The sequence below is a fragment of the Haliotis rubra genome, unplaced genomic scaffold, assembly GCF_003918875.1.
Source record: "Haliotis rubra isolate DU_JTF1 unplaced genomic scaffold, ASM391887v1 Scf71, whole genome shotgun sequence".
Taxonomy (NCBI): domain Eukaryota; kingdom Metazoa; phylum Mollusca; class Gastropoda; order Lepetellida; family Haliotidae; genus Haliotis; species Haliotis rubra.
In genome coordinates, this window is record NW_025767424.1 from 583,522 (window position 1) to 609,535 (window position 26,014).

The following is a 26,014-nucleotide window of genomic DNA, read 5'->3' on the forward strand; positions in this document are numbered from 1 at the left end:
TATGTTACTATTCTACTCACTGTTTGCTAAGGATCACAAAAATTCACAACTTCACTTAAACGTAGATGTATACTTTCAAATTGTGTCCATTTAAAACTGGATAGATAATAATATGGTAACCCCTCTTTAGGCAAACAGCCACTATAATTTAACCTTATACACTTGATACATGAGTAACCATAAAATGGCTTTCATGGCACCAATCAAACATTTTGCAAATCATGGAACGAGTCACTGGCAAGTACACAACACCTGTCAATAGCAGGTATGGGTTCCAAAAGATGAAATGACATACTGAAACCAAGGATCCATGCTTACAATAAGCTTAGATATTTAAACCAAATTTGACCCCACATCACAGTTTTCTGTTGAGTCTTTCGATTTAAACCTTAGCAAAGTGTGAATAGTATATATAACATACCCTGACTTGTATATTGATTTCTGATGACTTCTTTGAGTGGCATTTTAAGAAGTTGGAGAGTCAGATACGGACAAACTTTATTAATGAACAACTTCTTTATTCAGGTGATGTAACGTTTGGATACAGAATCTTGTATCGTTGTCAAGCAAGAATCTGTGACGTTTCGATACAGAATCTTATATCGTTGTCAAGCAAGAATACAGATTCTTGTATCGTTGTCAAACGATTCTTGTATCGTTGTCAAGCAAGAATCTGTATCGATCCGCCTGAATAAAGATGGTATTGATCCATACAGTTTGTCCTTATCTACTGGTTTCTGATTTATCGATTTGATTTATATACAATAAACATGACACTTAAGTGTAACGAGCTTTAATGCTCTTCTGTATAGCGAAATTGAACATGAAGGAACGCAGCTGCTGCAAAACGTCTGTCTGAAGCATTATACATGTACTTTACCTCGATTCCTTTGCTTTCCCTGACTTTGGCCCTGGTTTTGGCTCTCGTGTAGATACCGATAGGTCCCAGGACGCTTAAACATCCATAGGTACAACAGTCATCGCCTGTCTTCTCTGCAATCTTTCCTGCCGTGTAGCAGGGTACAAAATAGGTTATAATGCACAACCCGCAGTCATTGAAGCAACCAAAGAGACCGTTTGACCACTCGCCCATTTTGATGATTTGTCAGAGTCCGTGTCGAATACTGGCTATGTCTGAGGGTGTTCCGTGCGGGTGGTAATATACCTTCACAATACAATGCCGTTGCTAGGGGTGACTGTCAGACTAATACCAAGGATTGGGTTCTAGGGAATGTTTGGATACAGTTGTTCGACTGTTGTTGCAAACAAAGCACAGGTTCAGATGGACACACCTGATTACCTTAAGACCCCTTTGACCTGTAACCAACATCCGTGGAGCTTTCGGCCACGCGGGACCTCGAGGCGGTTATCTCCCAATTGACAGACACCCAGTTGACAGACACTGAACTGGAAGGTTAATTAGGGTAACACCTACGGGTATAATGGAACAGTCCACTGTGTAGTGAGTCGATCAGGGTGAGCATGGAACAGGTTCGTTACTGAGAAGTTTGATTGTGGGTAAATAGAACTTTGTTGTGATAAATGATTTGTCTTCTCAAATTGATTTTACTATAAATTACTATCAAATATAAAAACAGCTTTGCCATTGAGAGGTTTGATTGTGTTTATTGATAGAAAAGACCCCTTCCAATAGTAGCATATGTACAACAGAAGTTAACTGAGAAAACGTTTTGTTGGAGAGATATAGATATGTACATATTTGAAAACATTCTGATTTGCAGTAAATGAGACACCTGCATTGCCATGTAAGATACGATTAATACTAATCAGTGTTTTAATTTTAACAATACTTTCTAAAGATTGTAACAGTTTGTGTCTTTGAGTAGTATACAATGGACATTCAAGGAAGTAATGAAAAACATTCTCACATCCATGCCCACATTGACATGATGTGTCATATTTCAAATATTTATCCTAAACAAATCGTAATTAAGTGCACGTGTCATGTATCTTAATATTGTGTGCAAAACATATAACTTCTTTATTCCATATGAATAATATTTAGGTTCACATTTGTCCATTTGATTTATATGATACAACAGTGTCGCAATTTCCAATAGCTAAGCTAATGTTTTCAATATGATGATGCCGACTCCCGTTAGACTAGAAGGTTAAACCGAAAGGTTTATGAAAATAAACTGTTTTTATATTGCAGTAATAAAACAATAAAAATTTAAATTACTCTCTTTTCGTCCATCTTTCAAAATATATAACATAGCTTCAGTTTGTTCCTGTGTTTTTATTTGGACTATTCCATTATAATGTGTAGGTAACAGGTAGTAGATACTCTGTTCACTGAACCGTAAATGTTGTTGTTTTAAGGTGTCTGCGAACTGGCTGTCTGCGTAATGGGAGGACACCCTCGAGGCCTGTGGACAGTCAGTGGACCTTATATCCCATTACATCATAGCTTTGAAGATTATATTGAAACCTAGATCTGAGCTGATCTTAATCTTATGGAACAGTGAGCGAGTATGGTATTAGGATGCAATATTCCAGCAATATAGTGGCGGAGGACACCAGAAATTGGCTTCAAATATTACACCCATGCAAACGCTTTAACCACTAGGCTACCCCACCGCCCCTTATGGAACAGTAATTAAAAGAGAGTAAGTGAACATTATTTCCGTTACATCACGTCGTGTTATGTACGCGTTAATAAGGTTATTAAGGTTTTACCACTTTGCTCCGGTTTATAACGACGATGGGGGAATAGATAATTTGTGGGACTTCGAACCAACAAACAATTTCATGGCACACCAAAGCGACACAATGACAATGGTGTTTTTAATAATAATAATAATAATAATAATAATAATAATAATAATAATAATGCTAATTTTTGCGCCTAGAATCCAACGCGATGCTGTTCTCTGGCGTTACATTATTACCCTGACGGAATTGTACTTTCAAAGCTGCTACTAAGCGCTAAGCGCGACCGTATAGGTCCGTACATCCGCTTCTCAGGTACCAATTTTAAACAGCTTGGTGGACTGAGTGCAATATGGACGAAGTGCCTTGCCCAGGGACACAACACAGTATGAGACCCAGGTCACAAATTTTGGTGTCTCCACCGGGATTCGAACCCGGGCCTTTGGCGTGAGAGGCCAGCATGCTAACCACTACACCACTGTGCTCCACAGCAATAAACATAATGACAGCAAAAAAACACTTTCTGAATGTTCTTTAGACGTGTAGCGGCGCGGATGGTCCCATGGGCACGCCAGACACTGTGTTCGAATCCCCGATTGCCCCGATATTTCTTTGCACCATAAAACTGAAACGTACGTAACCTCTCACACAATCTGATAATAAATATACTTTTGACAAAAGGCATCCACCAAATCTAAATTACACAGTCACTCGTTTGATATACCCTAATGGCGAAAACTGCTATCTTATTACACCCGTGTAAGTAGATCTAAATATTATATAGATCGGTATATAAAAAATGTTAATAGCGTTGCACATGTTGTTGCATTTTGATATTGATATTTTGCAGGGCCAATGAAGTATGATGTGGGGTAGCAACAGTTTTAACTGGCCCTCCTGGCAAGACACTTTTCAAAATTAATCCATACACTCTTTTTCGTCAGCACAAGGCTTGTGAAGCACACGTAAAATACGCCTCAAAAATGAAACATACAACCTTACTGATGACAACTTCTTATTTATTCATTTCTGACTCACAACTTCTAGAATGTCGATCAAACAATCAAAATACGCCTCGTTTCTCGGACTTAGGCTCAGAGCCTCTGTGACTTGTATTTATAATTTTTTTATTTGTGTTGCATGTATACAAAGTTGCACTGTGTATATTGTGGTATTGTTTATGTAAACAAAATGTAGTAAATTGGTTAAGATGTCTGCACATTTTTGCTGTGTATTTCGTAAAGTAATAAGAACTTGTGAGTTCCTCTTGAATAATTTCAAAATATATTGGTTTAAACTAATAATAATTATGAACATTTATACTGTTTTTCGTTGAATAGTTAGTGAGTCAGTCAGTTTAGTATTACGCCGCTTTTAGCAATATTCCAATATTACATCAGTAATGGGCTTCACACATTGTACCCATGTGGGGAATGGAACCCGGTCCTTCGGCGAGACGAGCGAACGCCTTAACCACTAGGCTACCCAACCGCCACTGTCTGAGAGACTGTGTATTGAGTCAGCTTGATTCGGTCGAATGGACCTTCGTCTTTCTCCCGAAATCCCTCCACAAATACGTGTGATTTGATTAATGTTTGGTCCAAGATCTCTTGGGTACTTGGGCACTGAGTCAGGAAACCATAAGCCGGGTCAATGGAATGTTAATCCTTGTACGGGGAGACTTGAGCACTGAGGGTTTTATTCACCCAGAGCGAATTCCGACAGAGGACGATCATATATAGAAAATACTCCTCTTCAGCTGTGGAAGTGGTAATGTGTACTCAGTTCTCAAGTTGAGATGGTATTTTAAGGATGTCAGCTTCTTTATTGTGAGGAACACAACGTCATTTCACCTGGTGAAGGAGTAAGGGTATACTCCGAGGTGAGGTGAGGTGAAATTGGGTTTAACGTCGTGCTTGAGAAGATTTCGCTCATATGACGACGTGGATATACTCCGAAACGTTGTCTTCTTTTTAAAATAAAGAAGTGGACACCCATTAAAGCTCTCTTCCTCATGTGTATCATTTCTAAATGCCATTCAAAGACCTTGAGATGTTTTTATCAGCTGATAGCCGTTGGAGTGATAGCCATTGCCAGAACTTGGCCAAGGAAGACTGTACCATTCAGTATGAATACCAGTCAGTGAGTGAGTTATCGTTGAATAGCACCACTGTAGGTTAAATGACATTAAAGTTTTGGGTGTTTTCTTGATCATAGCAACTATTGGACTGTCTAGGTAACAGGAGTGGTCCTTATCCTTTTACAATCAACAGTGTAAACTCCCGGGAATTGGCTTTCAAAGGTGATGGATAGTGTAACTCATCCTATATTCCTTGACATGTAGTTAGGACAACGTAGTTCGACTCCCATATCCTGGTTCACCTGGTCCAAATATACTTACCATGCCAGACCAATCCGTCACTTACTAACTCATGTTACTGAATGTCAATGTTGTACAAAACTGTCAAGATTTTCGAAAAATGGAATTCCATGTCATTTGCATCTCACCCCTGAATGAAATACTCGACACAAATAAATAAAACAATAAATATTTTATTCAAAACACTTCATCACAAATTCAAAATGTGTCATGATACAAGACATGTCGACTCTCGAGCGCTGGATATTCATCCTTGAACGAAGGCTGAATGGATCGAGTGCTCGACAACAAAAATATCGGTACAATCTTTTTAGTCATATCCTGGTAGCAATGATGACGTCATAAGTGGACGGATGGGTGGACGTACGGTCGGGTGGAAGACAGGAGGATGCTTAATGCCGGGCCATCGCCTGTTGTTGACTTCCACGGTCTAGAGCGTCTACTTCCTGTTAAATTAAAAATTCATTTTAATATTATTTTTTATAACTCATATTCGACAAGTATCTTGAGCCATTCAAAGGCTCTGATTTCTCATTTTGTCTCGAAACTTTGACAATCATCCTTTGCCGTTACCATAACAATAACGGTTTATTGAACAAAAAATACTTATGATGTCAGTTATGAATATTTAAGAGTACTTATCAGTGACATGGTAATTGTGTTGGAAATATCCTTAGTCAGAAAAATGAAAAGGTCCATCTAATAAGTACGAGGCATGACGTGGTTGTAAATTGGGGTCATAGCAACTAGCAAACAACCGCTGGAAGTGGAATAAGATCTTTCAACACGTGAAACTCCGGACCTATTCAGCTGTGTAGAAACAAGCTGGGATAATCCCAGCGGCCAGGTCATACACTTAATCCTACTGAAACCGCTGAGCTCCACAACGTGTTTGCTTCACTGTTATAATTATACACTGTACTTAACGCGCAAACCCTGTTTCGATTACGAAATGATTTCTATAGTATACTCATGCCAATAATGGTTGTCACCCCCTTCAAATTTTTATTGGAGAGGGGGTGGGGGGTTGGGGTGGGAGGGGGTGACAACCATTATTGGTATGAGTATGGTTTGATATTAGACCTATGTTCAGTCTCTGAATATACAGCGTATATAATTTTGATAGTCACAAATAATCCTATTTAAATTGAAAAGGAGCCCCAGTGAGATCGGGGATCCTGAACACGAGGAAATCTAAAACTTGCTTTAAAAAAGAAAAGGCTGGGCAGTAGGGAAAATAATACGGTTCAGGGACTGTGAGATAAACTATTTTGATATGTGAAAACACGCTTAAACAGTGAAGACCATCTCTTTTTCAATCACCACAAATACTAATATGTTGGGATTTTTAAAGAAAAACAACAAACTTGCTTCGTATTTGTCTGGGTATATAATCAGTAATCTCTTGAGATTCTGGTATCAGAACCGATTAGGAACAATTCCTTTTGTGGTAAGAATTACTTGTGCCAGTGAAAAGTTACCTTTCGGGAAATGGTTTGCCATATGGGTGGTGATGAATATACGTTTCAGCGCGCTCTCGTGAAATAGACACCGGAGAGTGTCTGAGATGGTCAACACCCTATTAAAGTTGTATCCTATAATATTTGTTTATATCCTGGTAGGGCGATATGTGTGCCATTCTACCTAAATATCCGTCTATTTGAACAGGTTCGTATTAAATAAACGCTACATTAGGGGTGTGGATGATGAGGAGGAGGATGGTGATGATGATGATGATGATGGTGATGATGATCCTTCTTACCTGAGCTTCCTGTATGAGTGAACAGATTCCACAGAACCAGTGCATGATACAATCGTTGCAGAACTCGCCCTGAAATACAAACGAAGTCATTAAACATCCACATCCCTGTCAACACTCATATTCCTTGATAACATGTCTATTACAGTTTGATTGACATCACAGTAACGTTTGAAATAGAGCACAATTGTTCGGTACTCTGTACATAAGCATTTGTCAGACAACTTCGTTTGGACAGCGCAATGCCAACGCTCAAAGAGAACTATGTTACTATACTACTCACTCTTTGCTAAGGATCACAAAAATTCACAACTTTACTTAAACGTAGACGTATACTTTCAAATTGTGTCCATTTAAAACTGGATAGATAATAATATGGTAACCATTCTTTAGGCAAACAGCCACTATAATTTAACCTTATAACTTGATACATGAGTAACCATAAAATGGCTCTCATGGCACCAATCAAACATTTTGCAAATAATGGAACGAGTCACTGGCAAGTACACAACACCTGTCAATAGCAGGTATGGGTTCTACAAGATGAAATAACACACTGAAACCAAGGAACCATGCTTACAATAAGCTTAGATATTTAAACCAAATTTGACCCCACATCACAGTTTTCTGTTGAATCTTTCGATTTGACTGACTGACTGAGTTTGGTTTTACGCCGCTTTTAGCAATATTCCAGCAACATCACGGCGGGGGGACACCAGAAATGGGCTTCACACATTGTGCCCATGTGGGGATTCGAACCCGGGTATTCGGCGTGACGAGCCAACGCTTTAACCACTAGGCTATCCCACCGCCCCTTTCGATTTGAACCTTAGCAAAGTGTGAATAGCATATATAACATACCCTGACTTGTATATTATTGAGTTGTGATGACTTCTTTGAGTGGCATTTTAAGAAGTTAGAGAGTCAGACAAGGACAAGCTTTATTAATGAACAACTTCTTTATTCAGGTGATGTGACGTTTGGATACAGATTCTTGTATCGTTGTCAAGCAAGAATCTGTATCGATCCGCCTGAATAAAGATGGCATTGATCCATACAGTTTGTCCTTATCTATCGGTTTCTGATTTATCGATTTGATTTATATACAATAAACATGACACTTAAGTGTAACGAGCTTCAATGCTCTTCTGTATAGCGAAATTTAACATGAAGGAACGCAACTGTTGCAAAACGTCTGTCTGAAGCATTATACATGTACTTTACCTCGATTCCTTTGCTTTCCCTGACTTTGGCCCTGGTTTTGGCTCTCGTGTAGATACCGATAGGTCCCAGGACGCTTAAACATCCATAGGTACAACAGTCATCGCCTGTCTTCTCTGCAATCTTTCCTGCCGTGTAGCAGGGTACAAAATAGGTTATAATGCACAACCCGCAGTCATTGAAGCAACCAAAGAGACCGTTTGACCACTCGCCCATTTTGATGATTTGTCAGAGTCCGTGTCGAATATTGGCTATGTCTGAGGGTGTTCCGTGCGGGTGGTAATATACCTTCACAATACAATGCCGTTGCTAGGGGTGACTGTCAGACTAATACCAAGGATTGGGTTCTAGGGAATGTTTGGATACAGTTGATCCACTGTTGTTGCAAACAAAGCACAGGTTCAGATGGACACACCTGATTACCTTAAGACCCCTTTGACCTGTAACCAACATCCGTGGAGCTTTCGGCCACGCGGGACCTCGAGGCCTGTGGACAGTCAGTGGACCTTATATTCCATTACATCATAGCTTTGAAGATTATATTGAAACCTAGATCTGAGCTGATCTTAATCTTATGGAACAGTGAGCGAGTATGATATTAGGCTGCAATATTCCAGCAATATGGCGGCGGAGGACACCAGAAATTGGCTTCAAATATTACACCCATGCAAACGCTTTAACCACTAGGCTACCCCAACCGCCCCTTATGGAACAGTAATTAAAAGAGATGTGAGGTGAGGTGAAATTGGATTTAACGTCGTGCTTGAGAATATTTCGCTCATATGACGACGTGTATGCGTGTGTGTGTGTATGTGCGGCTGCTTGTACTAGCCCAGACTTAAGCTGGTTTTATAGTGCTAGCCCACTGAGATGCCATGCCCCAGTGAACCATGGATACCCCACTCAGACACATTATACTGACTCCGAGCCGACCAGTCCTTGTTGTACCCATTAATGCCGAGCGCCAGGCAGGGACCAACAAGTACCATATTTTAACGTCTTTTGGTATGACGCGCTCGGGGATCGAACCCGCGACCTTCCGCTCTCCGGGCAGACGCTCTAACCACTACAGCACGGAGGCGGTCAATTAAAAGAGAGTAAGTGAACATTATTTCCGTTACATCACGTCGTGTTATTTACGCGTTATTATGGTTATTAAGGTTGTACCACTTTTCTCCGGTTTATAACGACGATGGGGTTTATAATAATAATAATAATAATAATAATAATAATAATAATGCTAATTTTTCCGCCAAGAATCCAACGCGATGCTGTTCTCTGGCGTTACATTATTACCCTGACGGAATTGTACTTTCAAAGCTGCTACTAAGAGCTAAGCGCGACCGTATAGGTCCGTACATCCGCTTCTCAGGTACCCATTGTACAGCAGGGTGGACTGAGTGCAATGTGGACGAAGTGCCTTGCCCAGGGACACAACACAGTATGAGACCCAGGTCACAAATTTTGGTCCACCGGGATTCGAACCTGGGCCTTTGGCGTGAGAGGCCAGCATGCTAACCACTACACCACTGTGCTCCACAGCAATAAAATACTTTCTGAATGTTCTTTAGACGTGTAGCGGCGCGGATGGTCCCATGGGCGCACCAGAAACTGTGTTCGAGTCCCGGATTGTCCCGATATTTCTTTGCACCATAAAACTGAAACGTACGTAACCTTTCACACAATCTGATAGAATAAAAATACTTTTGACAAAAGGCATCCACCAAATCTATATTACACAGTCACTCGTTTGATATACCCTAATGACGAAAACTGCTATCTTATTACACCCGTGAAGGTCCGGGTTAGAATTGATCACCAGTAACCCATGCTTTTCGTAAGAGGCGACTAACGGGATCGGGTGGTCAGGCTCGCTGACTAGGTTGACACATGTCATCGGTTCCCAATTGCGCAGATCTATGCTCATGCTGTTGATCACTGGATTGTCTGATCCAGACTCGATTATTTACAGACTGCCGCCATATAGCTGGAATATTGCTGAGTGCGGCGTCAAACTAACCTCACTCACGAGTGTTTGATATCAGAATTGACTGCTGCTTGTGTAACCAGTGGCAGGTGTGGTCGGTACTTCCTTATGATGGTGCTGTGTCAGACAATTGTGTTTTGTGAAGAGGGTTACTGACGTCTGACAGTCATAAAAGGATCACGTCACGATCTATAAAAATAGATTGTTTTTGTTAGGACTTTGCTGCTAAGATATTGACGGACCAAGGCACGGTTGGTTTCCTGTTAAAGCAAGGGGTAAAGCAATTTCGCAATGATGACTAAGATTAATGTGGAGATTGCCCACATGACATAGACGTGTGTATGGAAGGTCATATTTATTAGCTACATCATATCGCAGGCCGGTGTCTCATTTGGCCTAGTGGTATCAGTTGCTACTCGGTGTGCAGCGTTGGGCCAGGTGAATCTTGTGTTTAAATTCCAGATTCGTCATGGCAATCCTCTAAAACGTCGTAGTGATATTTCGTCCAAACCTGAAGACGGTCGTTGACAAGGAAGGAAAATAACATTTTCTCTTTTTTTATGACGTGATTGGTGGTGTGGGAAGTAGTCGCTTCTGAAAACATATTGCTGCAATGTTAAGTCAAGATATTGTAAGTGAGTGGAATACTTGCATCGTTTACAGTCGTCATTCCAGCAGTATCACAACAAAGGAGTCACGCCGAAGACCCGGGTTCGAATCCCCACATGGGTACAATGTGTGAAGCCCATTTCTGGTGTCCCCCGCCGTGATGTTGCTGGAATATTGCTAAAAGCGGCGTAAAAATCAAACTCACAACAAAGGCCATCAGAAATTGGCTTAACACATTGTGACTGTGATTTCGGCGTAAGATAAAGCGTCTTTTGGAAGCTAGAACCAGAGATGTTCCTTTCATGATCTGGGCACAGGTACAGTGACACATTAATGATGTTGTCACAAACTGACGTAACGATACTCTGGTTACATGACGTATATATGGGTGGTGGGCGTTCCTTCCCAGGAAGGCCTGGGTTCGATTCCCAACATGGGTACAATGTGTGAAGCCCAATGTCTGGCGCCCCTGCCGTGGTATAGCTGGAATGGTAAAACCCAACTCACTCACTCACTCACACAATTGTAAACACTTCAGTGCAGTCTTATGTTACACACACACACACATACATACACACACAATCATGCATGCATGATACACCTGCTTGTTGACTGTGACCAGAGAAAGTGTTTGAATCACCCCTTTTTATTTCACCATTATGAATTATATTTGTTTAAGCAAACATATAATCCACGGCTATCTCACGCACATGAATGCCATAGATACGCCACGACTAAGACACGAAGGGAGAAGCACGATACCAAGGTTTAGCTTGAGGATGCAAGACCCGATAGTCTCCAGACATAACCCATGGGCGCTTTGTGTGGTTTTAAAACATTAATATGTCAAAGAAAACAGAGATACTTTTTGCCAAATATAGCTTAATGCAAATGTTTGCTTCTTCTTGTGTGTGAGAAGATGGAAAGTCAAAGAAGTTGTTCCATTTTGAGGTTTGAAGTGAGGCCGAACAATTTCAATGTTGCAAACAGGTTTTCATGAGGAAACTGAAGGATTGGTTATCTTTTCTATCAGAAGAGTTTTTAATGGTGGTTGATAAAAGCATCCCATGATTATAACGAACTGTTCAATTACGCATATAGCTATATACAAACATACACATTGTATGTCTATGCGCAAACATATATATTGTATGTATCTTCTTGTCGCGGGACAACATACTATCACAACGTATTGTTCCTTGAAAGTATAGTTAATGCACTATTGTCACAGAACGTGTACACATCCGATGAAGCGCTCTGAAAATATATACATCTTCATCTTGGAGTTTGTTTTGAACATTGCGTTTTACAGTCTTCATACACATCAACATGCTATCGTTTTTCTTAGAAATCAACCACAACTTTCGTCATAATGAAAACATGTAAAAATGATAATGTTTAAAGATAATAGATTGTTCAAACTAGCAAACTAATAGATTGTTCAAACTAGCAACAACTATGCCACATCAATGCTTCCTGGACCATACATCAAACATCAAAGCCAAAGAAGAACCAGTCGCGCAACAGATTCAATGGGCGTAACAGGCAAAATAACGGGAATTGATATGAATGGATCGCATGATGAATTAGATGTTATCTGTATAGTTGATCATAATAAGACTCCAAGGTATGACGAACATTGTCTACCTTTTTAATGATAAATAATTCACGCATTAGTACTGTTTGGAAAAGAAGAACTAAACACATTCACTGATTAAAATGTGATTTATATAGAAAACATATGTGCAAAAAAGTACGAACACGTAACTTAGGTAAAGTCTTGTATTAAACAGCCACCTATGTACATTGTGTCTTGTATACAAGTGTATGAGTGTGTGTGTGTGTGTGTGTGTGTGTGTGTGTGTGTGTGTGTAAGTATATATAATATGTATGTGTGTCGTGTGTGAGAGAGAGTGTGTGTGTGCGTGCGTGCGTGTGTGTGAGTGTGTGCGCGTGTGTGTAAGTATATATAATATGTATGTGTGTCGTGTGTGCGTGCGTGTGTGTGTGTAAGTATATATAATATGTATGTGTCGTGTGTGTGTAATTGTGTGTGAGTGTGTGTGTAAGTATATATAATATGTATGTGTGTCGTGTGTGAGTGAGTGTGTGTGTGAGTGTGAGTGCGTGTGTGTAAGTATATATAATATGTATATGTGTCGTGTGTGTGTATGTATATGTATATATATGTAAATGGATGTATATACACGCATATGTACCTATGCAGATGTGTGATGTATATTAGCAAACTTGAAACTAAGTGGCGAATGAAGAAAGACAAAAAAAGAGAGCAAATATCTGATTAGTAGCTAAAGCTGAGAAAGGTATCACTTATACAACATACACCTGTAATATATCATGACTTAACGCAGTACATGTTATTAACCATAACCATACCTTAAATGTATCCTTTTCTAACATATTATCTTGAATGTTAGCTGCATAACAGGTCCCCCAATGTAGTCTTTAAACACACAGGTCTCCAAAGATGATTTTATGTGAATTTTTGCTCGAAATTGCAAGTTTGTTTTACTCTTTGTCCCAGCATTGTACCGTTCACTGGACATTGTTGTATGCCAGCGTTATACAGAAAACAAACATCAATTTATTCCTGTCACTATATAATTTCCCCAAATTTCGCCATTATGTCTGTCCATCTGTCTGTAGTTTTCATTTTCAATTACAAAGTACAACCCTTTGGGGATTGCCACAAAAATTTGTTCTTGAGGACACTACAATTGTCGCCCGAAATAACAGTGATGTAATAATATCAGAGAATCAATTTCACACACGTACGTGCGCGCGTACCTACGTACGCACACGCTCATAGATACACATATGCACAGTCTCTCTCTTTCTCTCTCTCTCTCTCTCTCTCTCTCTCTCTCTCTCTCTCTCTCTCTCTCTCTCTCTCTCTCTCTCTCTCTCTCTCTCTCTCTCTATCTCTCTTCCTCTCTCTCATACACAAACATTTATATATATAACATATATACCAAGGAGTGAATCTCATGACTTGACATATAAGGAAGTACATGATAGCCATAATTCATTGAAATGTGCAATAAAGCAGTTGTACATACAAGTACCCCACAAAAGCTGTACATGGTATTGAAAATACATGGTGATATTGTGAATAAAGAAGATATCGATTTTGTTTACACTATTGTGATGCGGGTTTTATTTGAGACGGGAGAAACGCCCACAAAATGCACATATATGCTATCGTGAATGATGCAGTTTGATGACTGTTTGTTGAATGACTGGGTATTATCAATACTGATGGCAGACTACGTGACCCGCTCCATTGCATTTCGTCACACCTCTAGCATCTGGACAAGGCAACTGATATCATGATGGGTGTAATGTATATAGCCCTCATACAGTGTGGAATCAAACATACCTTGCACCAATAACCATGCAGTATGTTAGGCGGAAAAAAGATCAGCAGAACATGCATACATTAGATATCAAAGAGGAATTGGAGGAGATATATACGATATGATTGCGGTTGAATATTTTTAAAAACTGGATTATGATTGGGAAAAGTCAGAAAGTATTATTGAGAATTCTATTGTGACTAGGAAAAGTCAAACCGTATTACATGTATTAAGAATCGGATTATGATTGGGGAAAGTAAGTACGTATTATTCAGAATTGGATCAGGACTGGGCCATCCATCCCTATAGTGCGTTTGGCTCAAAATTGCAATCTAACTCAAAAACTAATAAACATATGATAATCAATGAAACGCTGATCATAATCAAAATATCAGACCAACTCTGTGATTTGTTTGCAGAATTTATGTCCTAAAATTCAAAAAGTTGTTTAACAAACGATCATTAAAATATTGACACAGTTCACTATTTGTTACGAGGGAGGAGTGCAGAGAAAGGGACAGCCAGGTGTTAGAGAAGCACGTGCACAAGTGTCGACAAAGTTATTGATTCATTAACCTGTGCTGTGCCGTCTCCATCCTTTCTCGCACACCCGGCTGTCCCTTTCTCTGCACTCCTCCCTCGTAACAAATAGTGAACTGTGTCGATATTTTAATGATAGTTTGTTAAACAACTTTTTTATTTTTAGGACATAAATTCTGCAAACACCTCTCAGAGTTGGTCTGACTTTTTCATTATGATCAGTATTTCATTGAGTATTTTATGTTTATAAGTTTTCGAGTTAGATTGCAATTCATCGGTCCGCTTTTGAGCCAAACGGACAATATATCATAACCGGGTTCAACGTATGAGACCCATCAGAATCAATTTAATGGAAAGGTTGTTGTCATTATCTGATACCTCAGTCGTACAGAGCATGCACAATATTCCTTAAAACTACTTCTGGTGTCGTTGACAACAAATCCTTAAATGTATCGTCTGGTCATTGTTTGGACGTCGTTGGGTTTATAATATCTCGATGGTGGCACATCACAAGTAAAGCAGTTGAGTCTAACAACAAATCAAACAACCAATCCTTCCTTTAACCTAGAGTCGTGTTGACATAATGATATTGCTCAAACCATCGCCAACACGTTCCCGTATCATTGCATCAATATCAATGTGTCTTTGTCCTCTACCATCATCAGGATCCATCTGCATATCACCATCAGCTAACTGCCCACCCTCATCAACACTTTCAAGATCATCCTCTTCGTAAACTTCACACTCATAGGCTTGGCTGTAACTCTCCTCGGAATATTTAGGTTGACCAAGCCCGTGATTTTTAGTTCCACTGTTATCAGGTTCTTGAACATGTCCGCTTCCTGCATTGTTGACTGCTTGCATTTCAGGGTCCGACTCTGCGACACTGTCTTCAGTATCAGGAACAAAGTCATTGGCAGTTTGGCTTGCCAGTTGCTTCGTTTGACCTTCATCGTCTTGACTGTCTGAATGCAGTTCAGATTCAGAATGACCATCCTCTGGCTTATTATCGTCGGTGGACGAAATTGACTTTTGGTCATTCGTGTCACCGTCTTCCTGCTGCGTGTCAGCTTTCGTTTCAGATTCAGAACGACTACCTTCTGACACACTGTCTTCAGTGACCGAGTTTTGTCGCACCAGTTGCTTAGTACCACCCACTTCTTGTTGACTGTCTGCCTTCAATTCTGCCTCAGAATGACGAGGCTCTGGAACAGCATTTTCAGCACTAAGATCAGAAGAAATGGCATCTTGTCGAACGAGTTCCTTAGTAGTATTTCCTCCAACGTCTTGTTGACCTCCTCCAGCCTTGTCCCATGGGTTATCCGTAATTCCTTGTCCTCCGACGCCCGTAATTCCTTGTAGGGATATGCTCGAGACGGTCGATGCTGATCTGTCAAGGCCCCCTGCCTTGCCAAAGGTACTCATCTGTCTGTTTGTCTCCCCGGACTCCTGTTTGATGCTTCTCCGTTTGGTCATCTCCAAGAGTTCACGATGTATAGAAATCCTCACGTTATTTGTGTCACCGGAATCCATCTTCTTGCTGGGCTGAGTACCGCCTCCAGCTTCAGGGTCCCTGCGGTGCTCCACGCCATTTTGCATCTCGGTATTTTCTGAAAAACGTTTATTGTACAGGTCAAATTTAAGTTTAAAGCAAGCTCATTTACCTTCAATTCAAAACATACCTTGACCAGGCAATGATTATTCATTCCTAAACGAGAGAACGTGGTGTCACATAGAACCATAATATATTGTATTTACTGAGAAATTATAAAACCCATTTAAATACATGCATAAACTCATATCACGGTGTTGGTTTTTATTGCAGTAACTGTTACTGGTTATGTGTAATTAGAAAAAAGAAATAATTTTACTTAAGATATATGTTCTTTCTTCCTTAAATACTTTTGATGGGAACTGAGAAAGTCCATCAATACCGCCCAGAGTAGTGCCCCTTTATATGTGTGCCTGATTTGCCACAATTATGATCTTTGTTTCGTTACCATAACGATAAGTAAACAATAAGTAGGGACGCGGTTTACACAAATATCTTTTATGTTGAGGTCGTCACCACAAAGAGAAATTGTCGTGTTATAACTGAAATAGTGATCGAAACAAGCGTGCTTCTCGCTCGGTTTTGGTAATGATGAAAGTTTAAATATCTACCTTTGTGAACCTGTACCGTTTCCGTGTCTCCGTCAGAGCTGTTATTGTCAAAGCTATCCATTTCCAGTGGCTTCGACTGTTTATCGATAGCAACAATAAGCTCACTAACATCGGCCTCCCGAAGGCTAGTCTTTTTCCTCTTTTTCTTCTTCTTCGTTGTGGCCTTTTCTTCAAGAGATGCAGACTGTTTCTTCCTTGGCTGCAAGAAACAGCTGAAAGACAAAGGAAAGCTTTAGCCTTGGGTAGCCTAGTGGTTAAACCATTCACCGGGTTCGATTCTGCACATGGGTACAACTTGTCAAGCCTATATTTCGGGTGTCTCCCGCCGTGAAGTTGCTGGAAAATTGCTAAAGGCGGTGTAAAAATAAACTCACTCACTCACTCTCAGTAACTTATTCATGAGGAAATCTTGTCCAGATTCAAGGGACGACAATGGGCGAAAAATATATCTTAAGTGTACACCACCCGAACGAAGCTATCTATTAGTTGTCAGTACCCTGGGTTACAGTAAGGAGCAAATGTCATCTGGAAGGGTTTGGAAGTGGGTTTGGCAGTTGCAGTATTATAACGGTATTCAACAATACATTAGTAGATAACATATTCAGCAATATTTCGTTATTCATCTGACATGAATCAAAGTATATGCTGTCTCTGTGCGATACTTCGTTGTATATGCGTCTTCTTACAAGCAGCAATAAGCAGCGGGGGTAGCCCAGTGGTTAAAGCGTTCGCTCGATACGCCGAATACTCGAGTTCGATTCCCCACATGGGTATAATGTGTGAAGCCCATTTGTGGCGTCCCCAGCCGTGATATTGCTGGAATATTGCTAAAAGCGGCGTAAAGCTAAATTCACTGACTCGTAGCAATGGCCTGATGGTGAGTGTACTTACACGTATATACAGATTGTGGCTATGGTTAAGAATGCCAGCACACCGCCGATGATCGCGACAGAGACAACAATGTTGAAATAGCTTGTGTCAGCGGGACCTACAGTAAACACAACAAACATCAGTATCAGTCATCAATGTAAATAATGTAATCAAATATAATATCATAATAATAATGGACATTAATAATGCCCCTTTATCCACGCAGGTTCATGGCGCTACAATAACATCAGAGGATATTATACAACAAAATATACATTGATCCACAGTTCCATAGACATGGAACTGCTTGTCGGAGAGATCGCTTGCCGATGGAAGTTATGCGGATCTTGGGGACTGTTAACTATGGAATACTGTAAGGGACATTCTCGCGATCTCGCATTCTCGCGATCTCGTCCTTTGGAAACAAGCTAAAAATGCCAAAAGTGCGAGATCGCGAGAACGCGAAATTTGGCAAAAATCTCGCGTTCTCGCGATCTCGCATTCTCGTGTTTTTGGTACATGGCACTTTTTGTCAAAAGTCGAGATCGCGAGAATGCGACATTTGTACATGCTGTCAAATCTCGCATTCTCGCAATCTCGCACTTTTGGCATTTTTATCTTGTTTCCAAAGGTCGAGATCGCGAGATATCCCTTACAGTATTCCATAGTTAACAGGAGCTGGTTCTGTGAACGAAGAGTTCTGTAAATGGTGGTTTACACAAGCGGGAAATATGTGTTGATATAGGTATATGGTTGTCATCATCTGAAAAACATATATTGCTTAAATTGACGTGTGAACGCCGAGACTGTGACATCTTCTTCTGGTCTTCTTCTGGCATCAAATACATATTGCTTATAGTATATTCCCTCTAGGATGTGAACAGTTTACAATACAGGGTATATCTCATACAAGAACAATACCGAAGGTAACTCAACCATGTTCCAAAGATGAGGATGACTATGGATGAGGATGAAGAGGTTGCTTTTAGCAATGTTCCAGCAACATCACGGCGGGAAATGGTCTCATATTCCTCTCAGTCTTCGGCGTCAGAAGCTTTAACCAATGGGTACCCCACCGCCCCCTTCCCTCCAGGATCAGAAGCGGGTACACACAATACGGGTACACATCGTACATACAAGAATCATTGGGACACACAACAATATTACAAGGGAATTTAGACATATTTTAAGTGTGACTATGGTCCATGATCTACTGTCAATTTTCAGTCACGTAATTAGGACTGTTGGCGTCAGTGACAATCATAAACGGCTACGAATGGTATTCATGTCAAATTTGAATTGAAAAAGAGGGTTTGGGAGGAATTAATGCAAACTTGTTGCCATCATATACTCATGCCAATAATGGTTGTCACCCCCCCCAACCCCAACTCTACACACACCTCACACCACCACCCCACACCCCCTCTCCAATTAAAAAATTTGAAGGGGGTGACAACCATCATTGGCATGAGTATATTTTCTGTCCGAATCTAAGGTCAGCTTCCTAACGTTTGTAACAGCAAGAGTTGCTTTGAGGGACACTTACCCGGGGTCACTCCTGCAGTTGTGGGACTAGAATGGGGTACTGGCATTGGACTTGTTGTAGATGTGGCTGTGGTTGTCTGTTGTGCTTGAGTTGTCGGGTTTGGTGATGATGATGCTGGTTGTGGTGATCTATCACTGGACATTGGGCTACTTGAATAGGAGGACATGGTATATGATCCTGTGTGATCAGATGACATCGTGTCGTTTGAAGTGAGAAATGATTCTGTTGTCACTGACGATCCTGTTGACACAGATGAATCTGTCATAACAGATGATCCGTTTGCCACAGGTGACTCGGTCATAACAGATGATCCGTTTGCCACAGGTGACTCGGTCATAACAGATGATCCGTTTGCCACAGGTGACTCGGTCATAACAGATGATCCGTTTGTCACAGGTGACTCGGTCATAACAGATGATCCATTTGCCACAGGTGACTCGGTCATTACAGATGATCCATTTGCCACAGGTGACTCGGTCATTACAGATGATCCATTTGCCACAGGTGACTCGGTCATAACAGATGATCCATTTGCCAAAGGGGACGCTGTCATAACAGATGATCCATTTGCCACAGGTGATTCCGGCATTACAGATGATCCATTTGCCACAGGTGACTCGGTCATTACAGGCGATCCATTTGACACAGATGATCCAACCAAAGGTTCCTGTGAAGTTGGGACTTGCGTGCTCTCTGTTGGCAACTGGCTTGTGCTCCTAGCTGTTTAAGTAAAACCAAGTGAATATCAGATTAGTTTAAAGTATTTTCGAGTAAATATGATATTACATCACCTTGGGCAATATTCCAGCTATATCGCGTTGGGATATAAGATACTGGCTTCACACATTGTACCCATGTGGGGATCGAACCATGGCTGCGGCGTGAAAACTCGGCCAACTCACCATCTCTATGGTATTTAAAAAGACATAGAGGCCGGATTAAGCCCAGGTTAAACCTAATCAAGTTCCATGAGAAACTTTAGGTGACTAACGAAGCAAGCTCAAAATTTACCTGAATTTACCTAACCATTACTCTATTATGTAACCACCCCCCTCATCTACAGCTCTACATAACAATAACTCCATTATGTTACGATCCCCCTAATCTACAGCTCTACCTCCCCATTACTCTATTATGTAACCATCCCACTGACTTACAGCTCTACCTCCACATTACTCCATTATGTAACCATCCCCCTAATCTACAGCTCTACCTCCTCACCATTACTCTATTATGTAACCATCCCACTGACTTACAGCTCTACCTCCCTATTACTCCATTATGTAACCATCCCACTGACTTACAGCTCTACCTCCCTATAACTCCATTATGTAACCATTCCCCTAACCAACAGCTCTACCTCTCAATTTCTTTTCTCTATTATGAAACCATACCCCTAATCTACAGCTCTACTCTTCCCCATTACTCCATTATGTAACAATCCCACTGACTTACAGCTCTACTTCCCATTACTCCATTATGTAACAATCCCACTGACTTACAGCTCTACTTCCCATTACTCCATTATGAAACCATCCCCCTAATCTACAGCTCTACTTTCTCCCCATTACTCCATTATGTAACCATCCCACTAATCTACAGCTCTACCTCACCATTACTCCATTATGTAACCAACCCCCTAACCTACAGCTCTACCTCCCCATTACTACATTATGTAACAATGCCCGTAATCTACAGCTCTACCTCATCCCCATTACTCCAAATTACTCCATTAAGTCACCACCCCACTGACTTACAGCCCTTTGTCCTCATTACTCCATTATGTAACGATCCCCCAAATCTACAGCTCTACCTCACCATCACTCCATTATGTAACCATCCCACTGACTTACAGCTCTACCTCATCATTACTCCATTATATAACCATCCCACTGACTTACAGCTTTACCTCCCCATTACTCCATTATGTAACCATCCCACTGAGTTACAGCTCTACCTCATCATTACTCCATTATATAACCATCCCACTGACTTACAGCTCTACCTCCCATTACTCCATTATATAACCATCCCACTGAGTTACAGCTCTACCTCATCATTACTCCATTATATAACCATCCCACTGACTTACAGCTCTACCTCACCATTACTCCATTATATAACCATCCCACTGACTTACAGCTCTACCTCATCATTACTTCATTATATAACCATCCCACTGACTTACAGCTTTACCTCCCCATTACTCCATTATGTAACCATCCCACTGACTTACAGCTCTACCTCCCCATTACTCCATTATGTAACCATCCCACTGACTTACAGCTCTACCTCCCTATTACTCCATGATGTAACCATCCCACTGACTTACAGCTCTACCTCATCATTCCTCCATTATGTAACCATCCCACTGACTTACAGCTCTACCTCCCCATTACTCCATTATGTAACCGTCGCACTGACTTACAGCCCCACGTCCCCAATACTCCATTATGTAACCATCCCACTGATTTACAGCCCTATCTCCCCATTCAGCAACCCTTGCTTGTCGTAAGAGGTGACTAACGGGATCGGGTGGTCAGGCTCGCTGACTTGGTTGACACTTCATCGTGCCCCAATTGCTTAGATCGATGTTCATGCTGTTGATCACTGGATTGTCTGGTCCAGACTCGAATATTTACAAATCGCCACTATATATCTGGATTATTGCTGACTGCTACGTAAAACTAAACTTCCTCACTCACTCACTCACTCACTCACTTCCCCATTACTCCATTATGTAACCATCCCACTAACCTACATTTCTCACTCGCTATTACTCCAATGCATACCCAATCATAAAACTACACTATTTGTATAAAACCATCCCAGTACCTGGTCATACCTTTGACATAATTTTCATACAACTACCCTGGAACCCAGTCATACCATTACCCTATTTTCATCAACCCATCCGCAACCTGCAATCAAATCATGAAAGGCGGATGATGTCACCAAGGGGAGACTTTATCAAACAAAAGAACCAACTTACCTTCAATACCGCTACATATACACACAACATAGAGGCATAGAAAACCACGTGTAGAGGCCATCACGGCGAGAGCAGACAGTACAGACCAATGGACGAATTTCGCTGGTTTGTCGGACCAAACGCCAACACGGAGCTACTTCTCACTGAAATAACTAGTTCATGTTTATATCAGTGTATTCGACACTGTACTATGTGTTGTATCAGTTGGCCACAGCTATAATTTTCCTCAATAAACCAGGCAAATATGACTTCCTTGGTCACAACTCGGGATTGCCGTGGATTCACACATTTATAATGCTTTGTTATGTGTACGTATTCATACGCTGGGTATGCTTACGTCATATATACATATATATTCAACCTAGGGATACGCCCTTAGGAATGGTGAATAAAGCGTCATGCCTTTTCTGAAACTTTAATTTTACCTGAAAATTATCGTAGCCAGGTAAACCCGCATTTCGTTTGACTGTCGACTCTCCCGCTATAGTCTTAACAACGTAAACCCGTGAAGATCTGGGTTAGAATTGGTCCTCAGTAACCCATGCTTGTCGTAAGAGGTGAATAAAGGGATCGGGCGGTCAGGCTTGCTGACTTGATTGACACCATTTGCGTAGATCGATGCTCATGATGTTGATCACTGGCTTGTCTGGTCCAGACTCGATTGTTTACAGACCGCTGCCATATAGCTGGAATATTGCTGGGAGCTGCGTTATTTAACAACAATCAATCAATCACAAACTTAGCCATGTAAATGACATTGTAGTAGATTAAGTAGTTTAAAGTGGCGTGAAGATACAGAATAACAAAAACAAAAGCGCTACACAATAACAGACCGCCTCCGTGGTGTAGTGGTTTGAGCGTCCGCCCGGAGAGCGGAAGGTCGCGGGTTCGATCCCCGACCGCGTCATACCAAAAGACGTTAAAATATGGTACTTGTTGGTCCCTGCCTGGTGCTCGACATTAATGGGCACAACAAGGACTGGTCGGCTCGGAGTCAGTAAAATGTGTCTGAGTGGGGTATCCATGCTTCACTGCGGCATGGTATCTCAGTGGGCTAGCACTATAAAACCAGCTTAAGTCTGGGCTAGTACAAGCAGCCGCACATACACATACACACGCATGCACGTCGTCATATGAGCGAAATATTCTCAAGCACGACGTTAAACCAAATTTCACCTCACCACACACAATAATAATTCCATGATAGAGTGTGCATTCGAATTTCATTCTCAGCTTCCCGAGATGTATACAACACTTGCTACCTTATGAGGTGGACAGTTAGATTAAATGACCATACAACACCTGACAAAAGGTATGCACAGGATATGTCAGATGACGATACTTCACACTTTCAGGTTTAGAACTGTTTGAATAACGCTGGAGATACACTAGGTACAGTTTGACGTTTCCATGCTAACATATGTGACTATTTAACATAAGCGAATTCGTTCCTCCACTGATAGACCTGCATGAGGAAAACTTGTTATTTGTCGTATTCGCTGGAGCATGTTTATCTCCTGGTTTACACTTTTTCCTTGTTGTCCATAGTAATATATACTCACATTATGGAACAAACTGTTCAAATCACCTTTACAAACGGAATACAATACCCCATGGCCAGTTACGTATGAAACACGATGTGTCATGTCATAATTGACTGGAATCCTGGTAGTGATTTATGTCTAAAGAAAAAACATGGTGAGGCTGACCATTTGATGAATCTGTATTTTGCAGATTTCGTAAAGTTATGTTGAAAAACAACAAATGATAATGACGTGACTGGTAATTTGATGAATCTGCATTTTGCAGATTTCGTGAAGTAAGGTTGAAAAAAAGCATGATAATGACGTGAGTGGTAATTTGACGAATCTGCATTTTGCAGATTTCGTGAAGTAAGGTTAAAAAACAACATATGATAACGATGAGACTGGTAATTTGATGAATCTGCATTTTGCAGGCGTGTGTGATTATTTGATCATTTTGCAGATTTCGTGAAGATATGTTTAAAACACATAATAGTGATAATGTCATTTGATGAATCTGCATTTTGCAGATTTCGTAAAGTGGAGTTGAAACGCGTAACAATACACGTATAGTGTGCATGAATTTAATATAATATGCTCACACTGATACTGCCTATTGAAATTTCGAAATTGTTTTCATTTTAACAGATACAATTTGGTAGTGACGATAATGCCATACAAGTTCTTCTATTTGGTGTTGGAGTCATTGACGGGATAGAACACTGACCCTTCATGGGTTTTGGGGTTTCAGCAACGAAATCTACTAAACCAACAAGGTCTTTAGACTTCCCACACTCTACATAAACTGACGTACGAAAGAAAGGACACACCTTGTGCTTGGGATTTTTTCCAGAAAACAAATATTTTCAAAAGTGTTTTGATAGTGACTTACAGGTCACGAATACTGTGAACGTGTTCCTGAAAACCACAGATATGATTTACAGTTTTGTACCTGGTAATGCGTCTAGTGGCTGCAAGAGTTGTATGCTCCCCAGGGAGTTGAGATTGACAATACGATGTGCCGTTGAGATTGACATCCAGTGAACGAAGGAAAAACAAAGCGCCTTTGAGCAGCTGAGCTGAGCTGGATATCGGCGCTATACAAATGTTAGTATGTATGTATGTATGTATGTATGTATGTATGTATGTATGTATGTATGTATGTATGTATGTATGTATGTATGTATGTATGTATGTATGTATGTATGTATGTATGTATGTATGTATGTATGTATGTATGTATGTATGTAATGCTGGTATATCCCAAAACTCATGATTTTATTGACACGTACATGCATGTTATGTGCCAGCAGTATGAAACAACTGTTAATTGAAAAGGTTTCTATGAAGCATTTCATTATAGATTTGAAATATGCTCTGGAAATATATAAATATTCAAAAGTAAAGTTTATGTATTTAGAAGCACTCATGTTAGATTTACAATAAATTTATAATTGGTAAATATTTGAGTTTTTAAATTTGGATTTAAAATACTCTATATAAAAGTCTCACTACACCAATATCAAAGTTTCTATGAAGCTTTTCGTTATAGATTTGTAATATGCTCTGGAATTATATATAGGTAAAGTTTATGTATGTAGAAGCACTCATGATAGATTTACAATAGAAAATATAATTGGTAAAAGTTTAAGGCTATAAACCAGTAGTCCCTGACCACGTGGACTTGTATGGTTTATGTAAAACCGTGGTTACCGAAGCTGAATAAACAAAAAAGTGATGAACTCTTGGAAAAACAAAACAAAAAACAACAACTGTTAATTGAAATTGTTTCCTGTTAAAGGCATACCTCAAGATGCCATTATTACGGGTAGTGGGGTTACAACGAGCAATTTGAATGTAACAGATGGGGTTTAGACCAGCCATATTGCCTGGGCGTTCAGCTGTACAATGGAGACCATCATCAGCCTGGGTACTCGCACCAACGAGATTGGCCAGACATCTGAGAGTCCCAGAACTGGCAGGTCAAGTTTGACCACCCGCAAGATGACCATCACCATTCTCCATTCTCAACCCGGTTGCTTGCAATGACGTCAACAGCGTTGGGTCACCGCATCAGCAGAAACTCGGTGATGAGACAACTGCATCCTGTCAGCATCCGGGTGAATCAACCATTGCGGGTCATGTAAATATCCAGTCACCATCATCGGAATTGTCCACGTTGCGCGAGGAACGTGAGGTGCTCGCAGCGTCACAACTGGCAACGGTATCAGGCGTTTTGACAACACGTGCACAATGTGTGTGACTTAAAAGCCACAACCAAAACTCTTTTCGCAATATTTACATTGTTTTGTGGAAAATAATCCCCAAAGCACCAAGTATAGACTTTCTTTCGTACGTCAGTTTATTGGTGCAG

At 40.6% G+C, this 26,014-nt stretch overlaps 1 protein-coding gene and 1 long non-coding RNA gene across 2 annotated transcripts; one reads left to right on the plus strand and one right to left on the minus strand.

Moving 5' to 3' along the window:
- Window positions 1–547: 547 nt before the first annotated feature.
- LOC124259099 lies at window positions 548–12,989 on the plus strand. Its single transcript, XR_006893756.1, has 3 exons — window positions 548–558; window positions 9,642–9,648; window positions 12,907–12,989. It is a non-coding gene; the product is annotated as an uncharacterized LOC124259099 (long non-coding RNA).
- Window positions 12,990–14,967: 1,978 nt separating this feature from the next.
- On the minus strand, window positions 14,968–22,351 carry LOC124259098 (endochitinase A-like). The gene is made up of 5 exons (XM_046693190.1): window positions 22,118–22,351; window positions 19,126–19,845; window positions 17,601–17,697; window positions 16,710–16,921; window positions 14,968–16,156 (listed from the first exon to the last, which is right to left on the minus strand). The coding sequence occupies exons 1-5, from the start codon at window positions 22,176–22,178 to the stop codon at window positions 15,111–15,113; spliced, it is 2,136 nt and encodes a 711-aa protein (XP_046549146.1). The 5' UTR covers window positions 22,179–22,351; the 3' UTR covers window positions 14,968–15,110.
- Window positions 22,352–26,014: the final 3,663 nt, after the last annotated feature.

Excerpts from the sequence above, each read along its gene's own strand:
- LOC124259098 (XM_046693190.1), bottom strand. The coding sequence starts at position 22,178 with ATGGCCTCTACACGTGGTTTTCTATGCCTCTATGTTGTGTGTATATGT. Across the intron at positions 17,698-19,125 it reads AACTGCAGGAGTGACCCCGG|GTCCCGCTGACACAAGCTAT; the intron begins GTAAGTGTCCCT and ends TGTTTACTGTAG. Across the intron at positions 16,922-17,600 it reads GCCACAATCTGTATATACGT|CTGTTTCTTGCAGCCAAGGA; the intron begins GTAAGTACACTC and ends TTTGTCTTTCAG.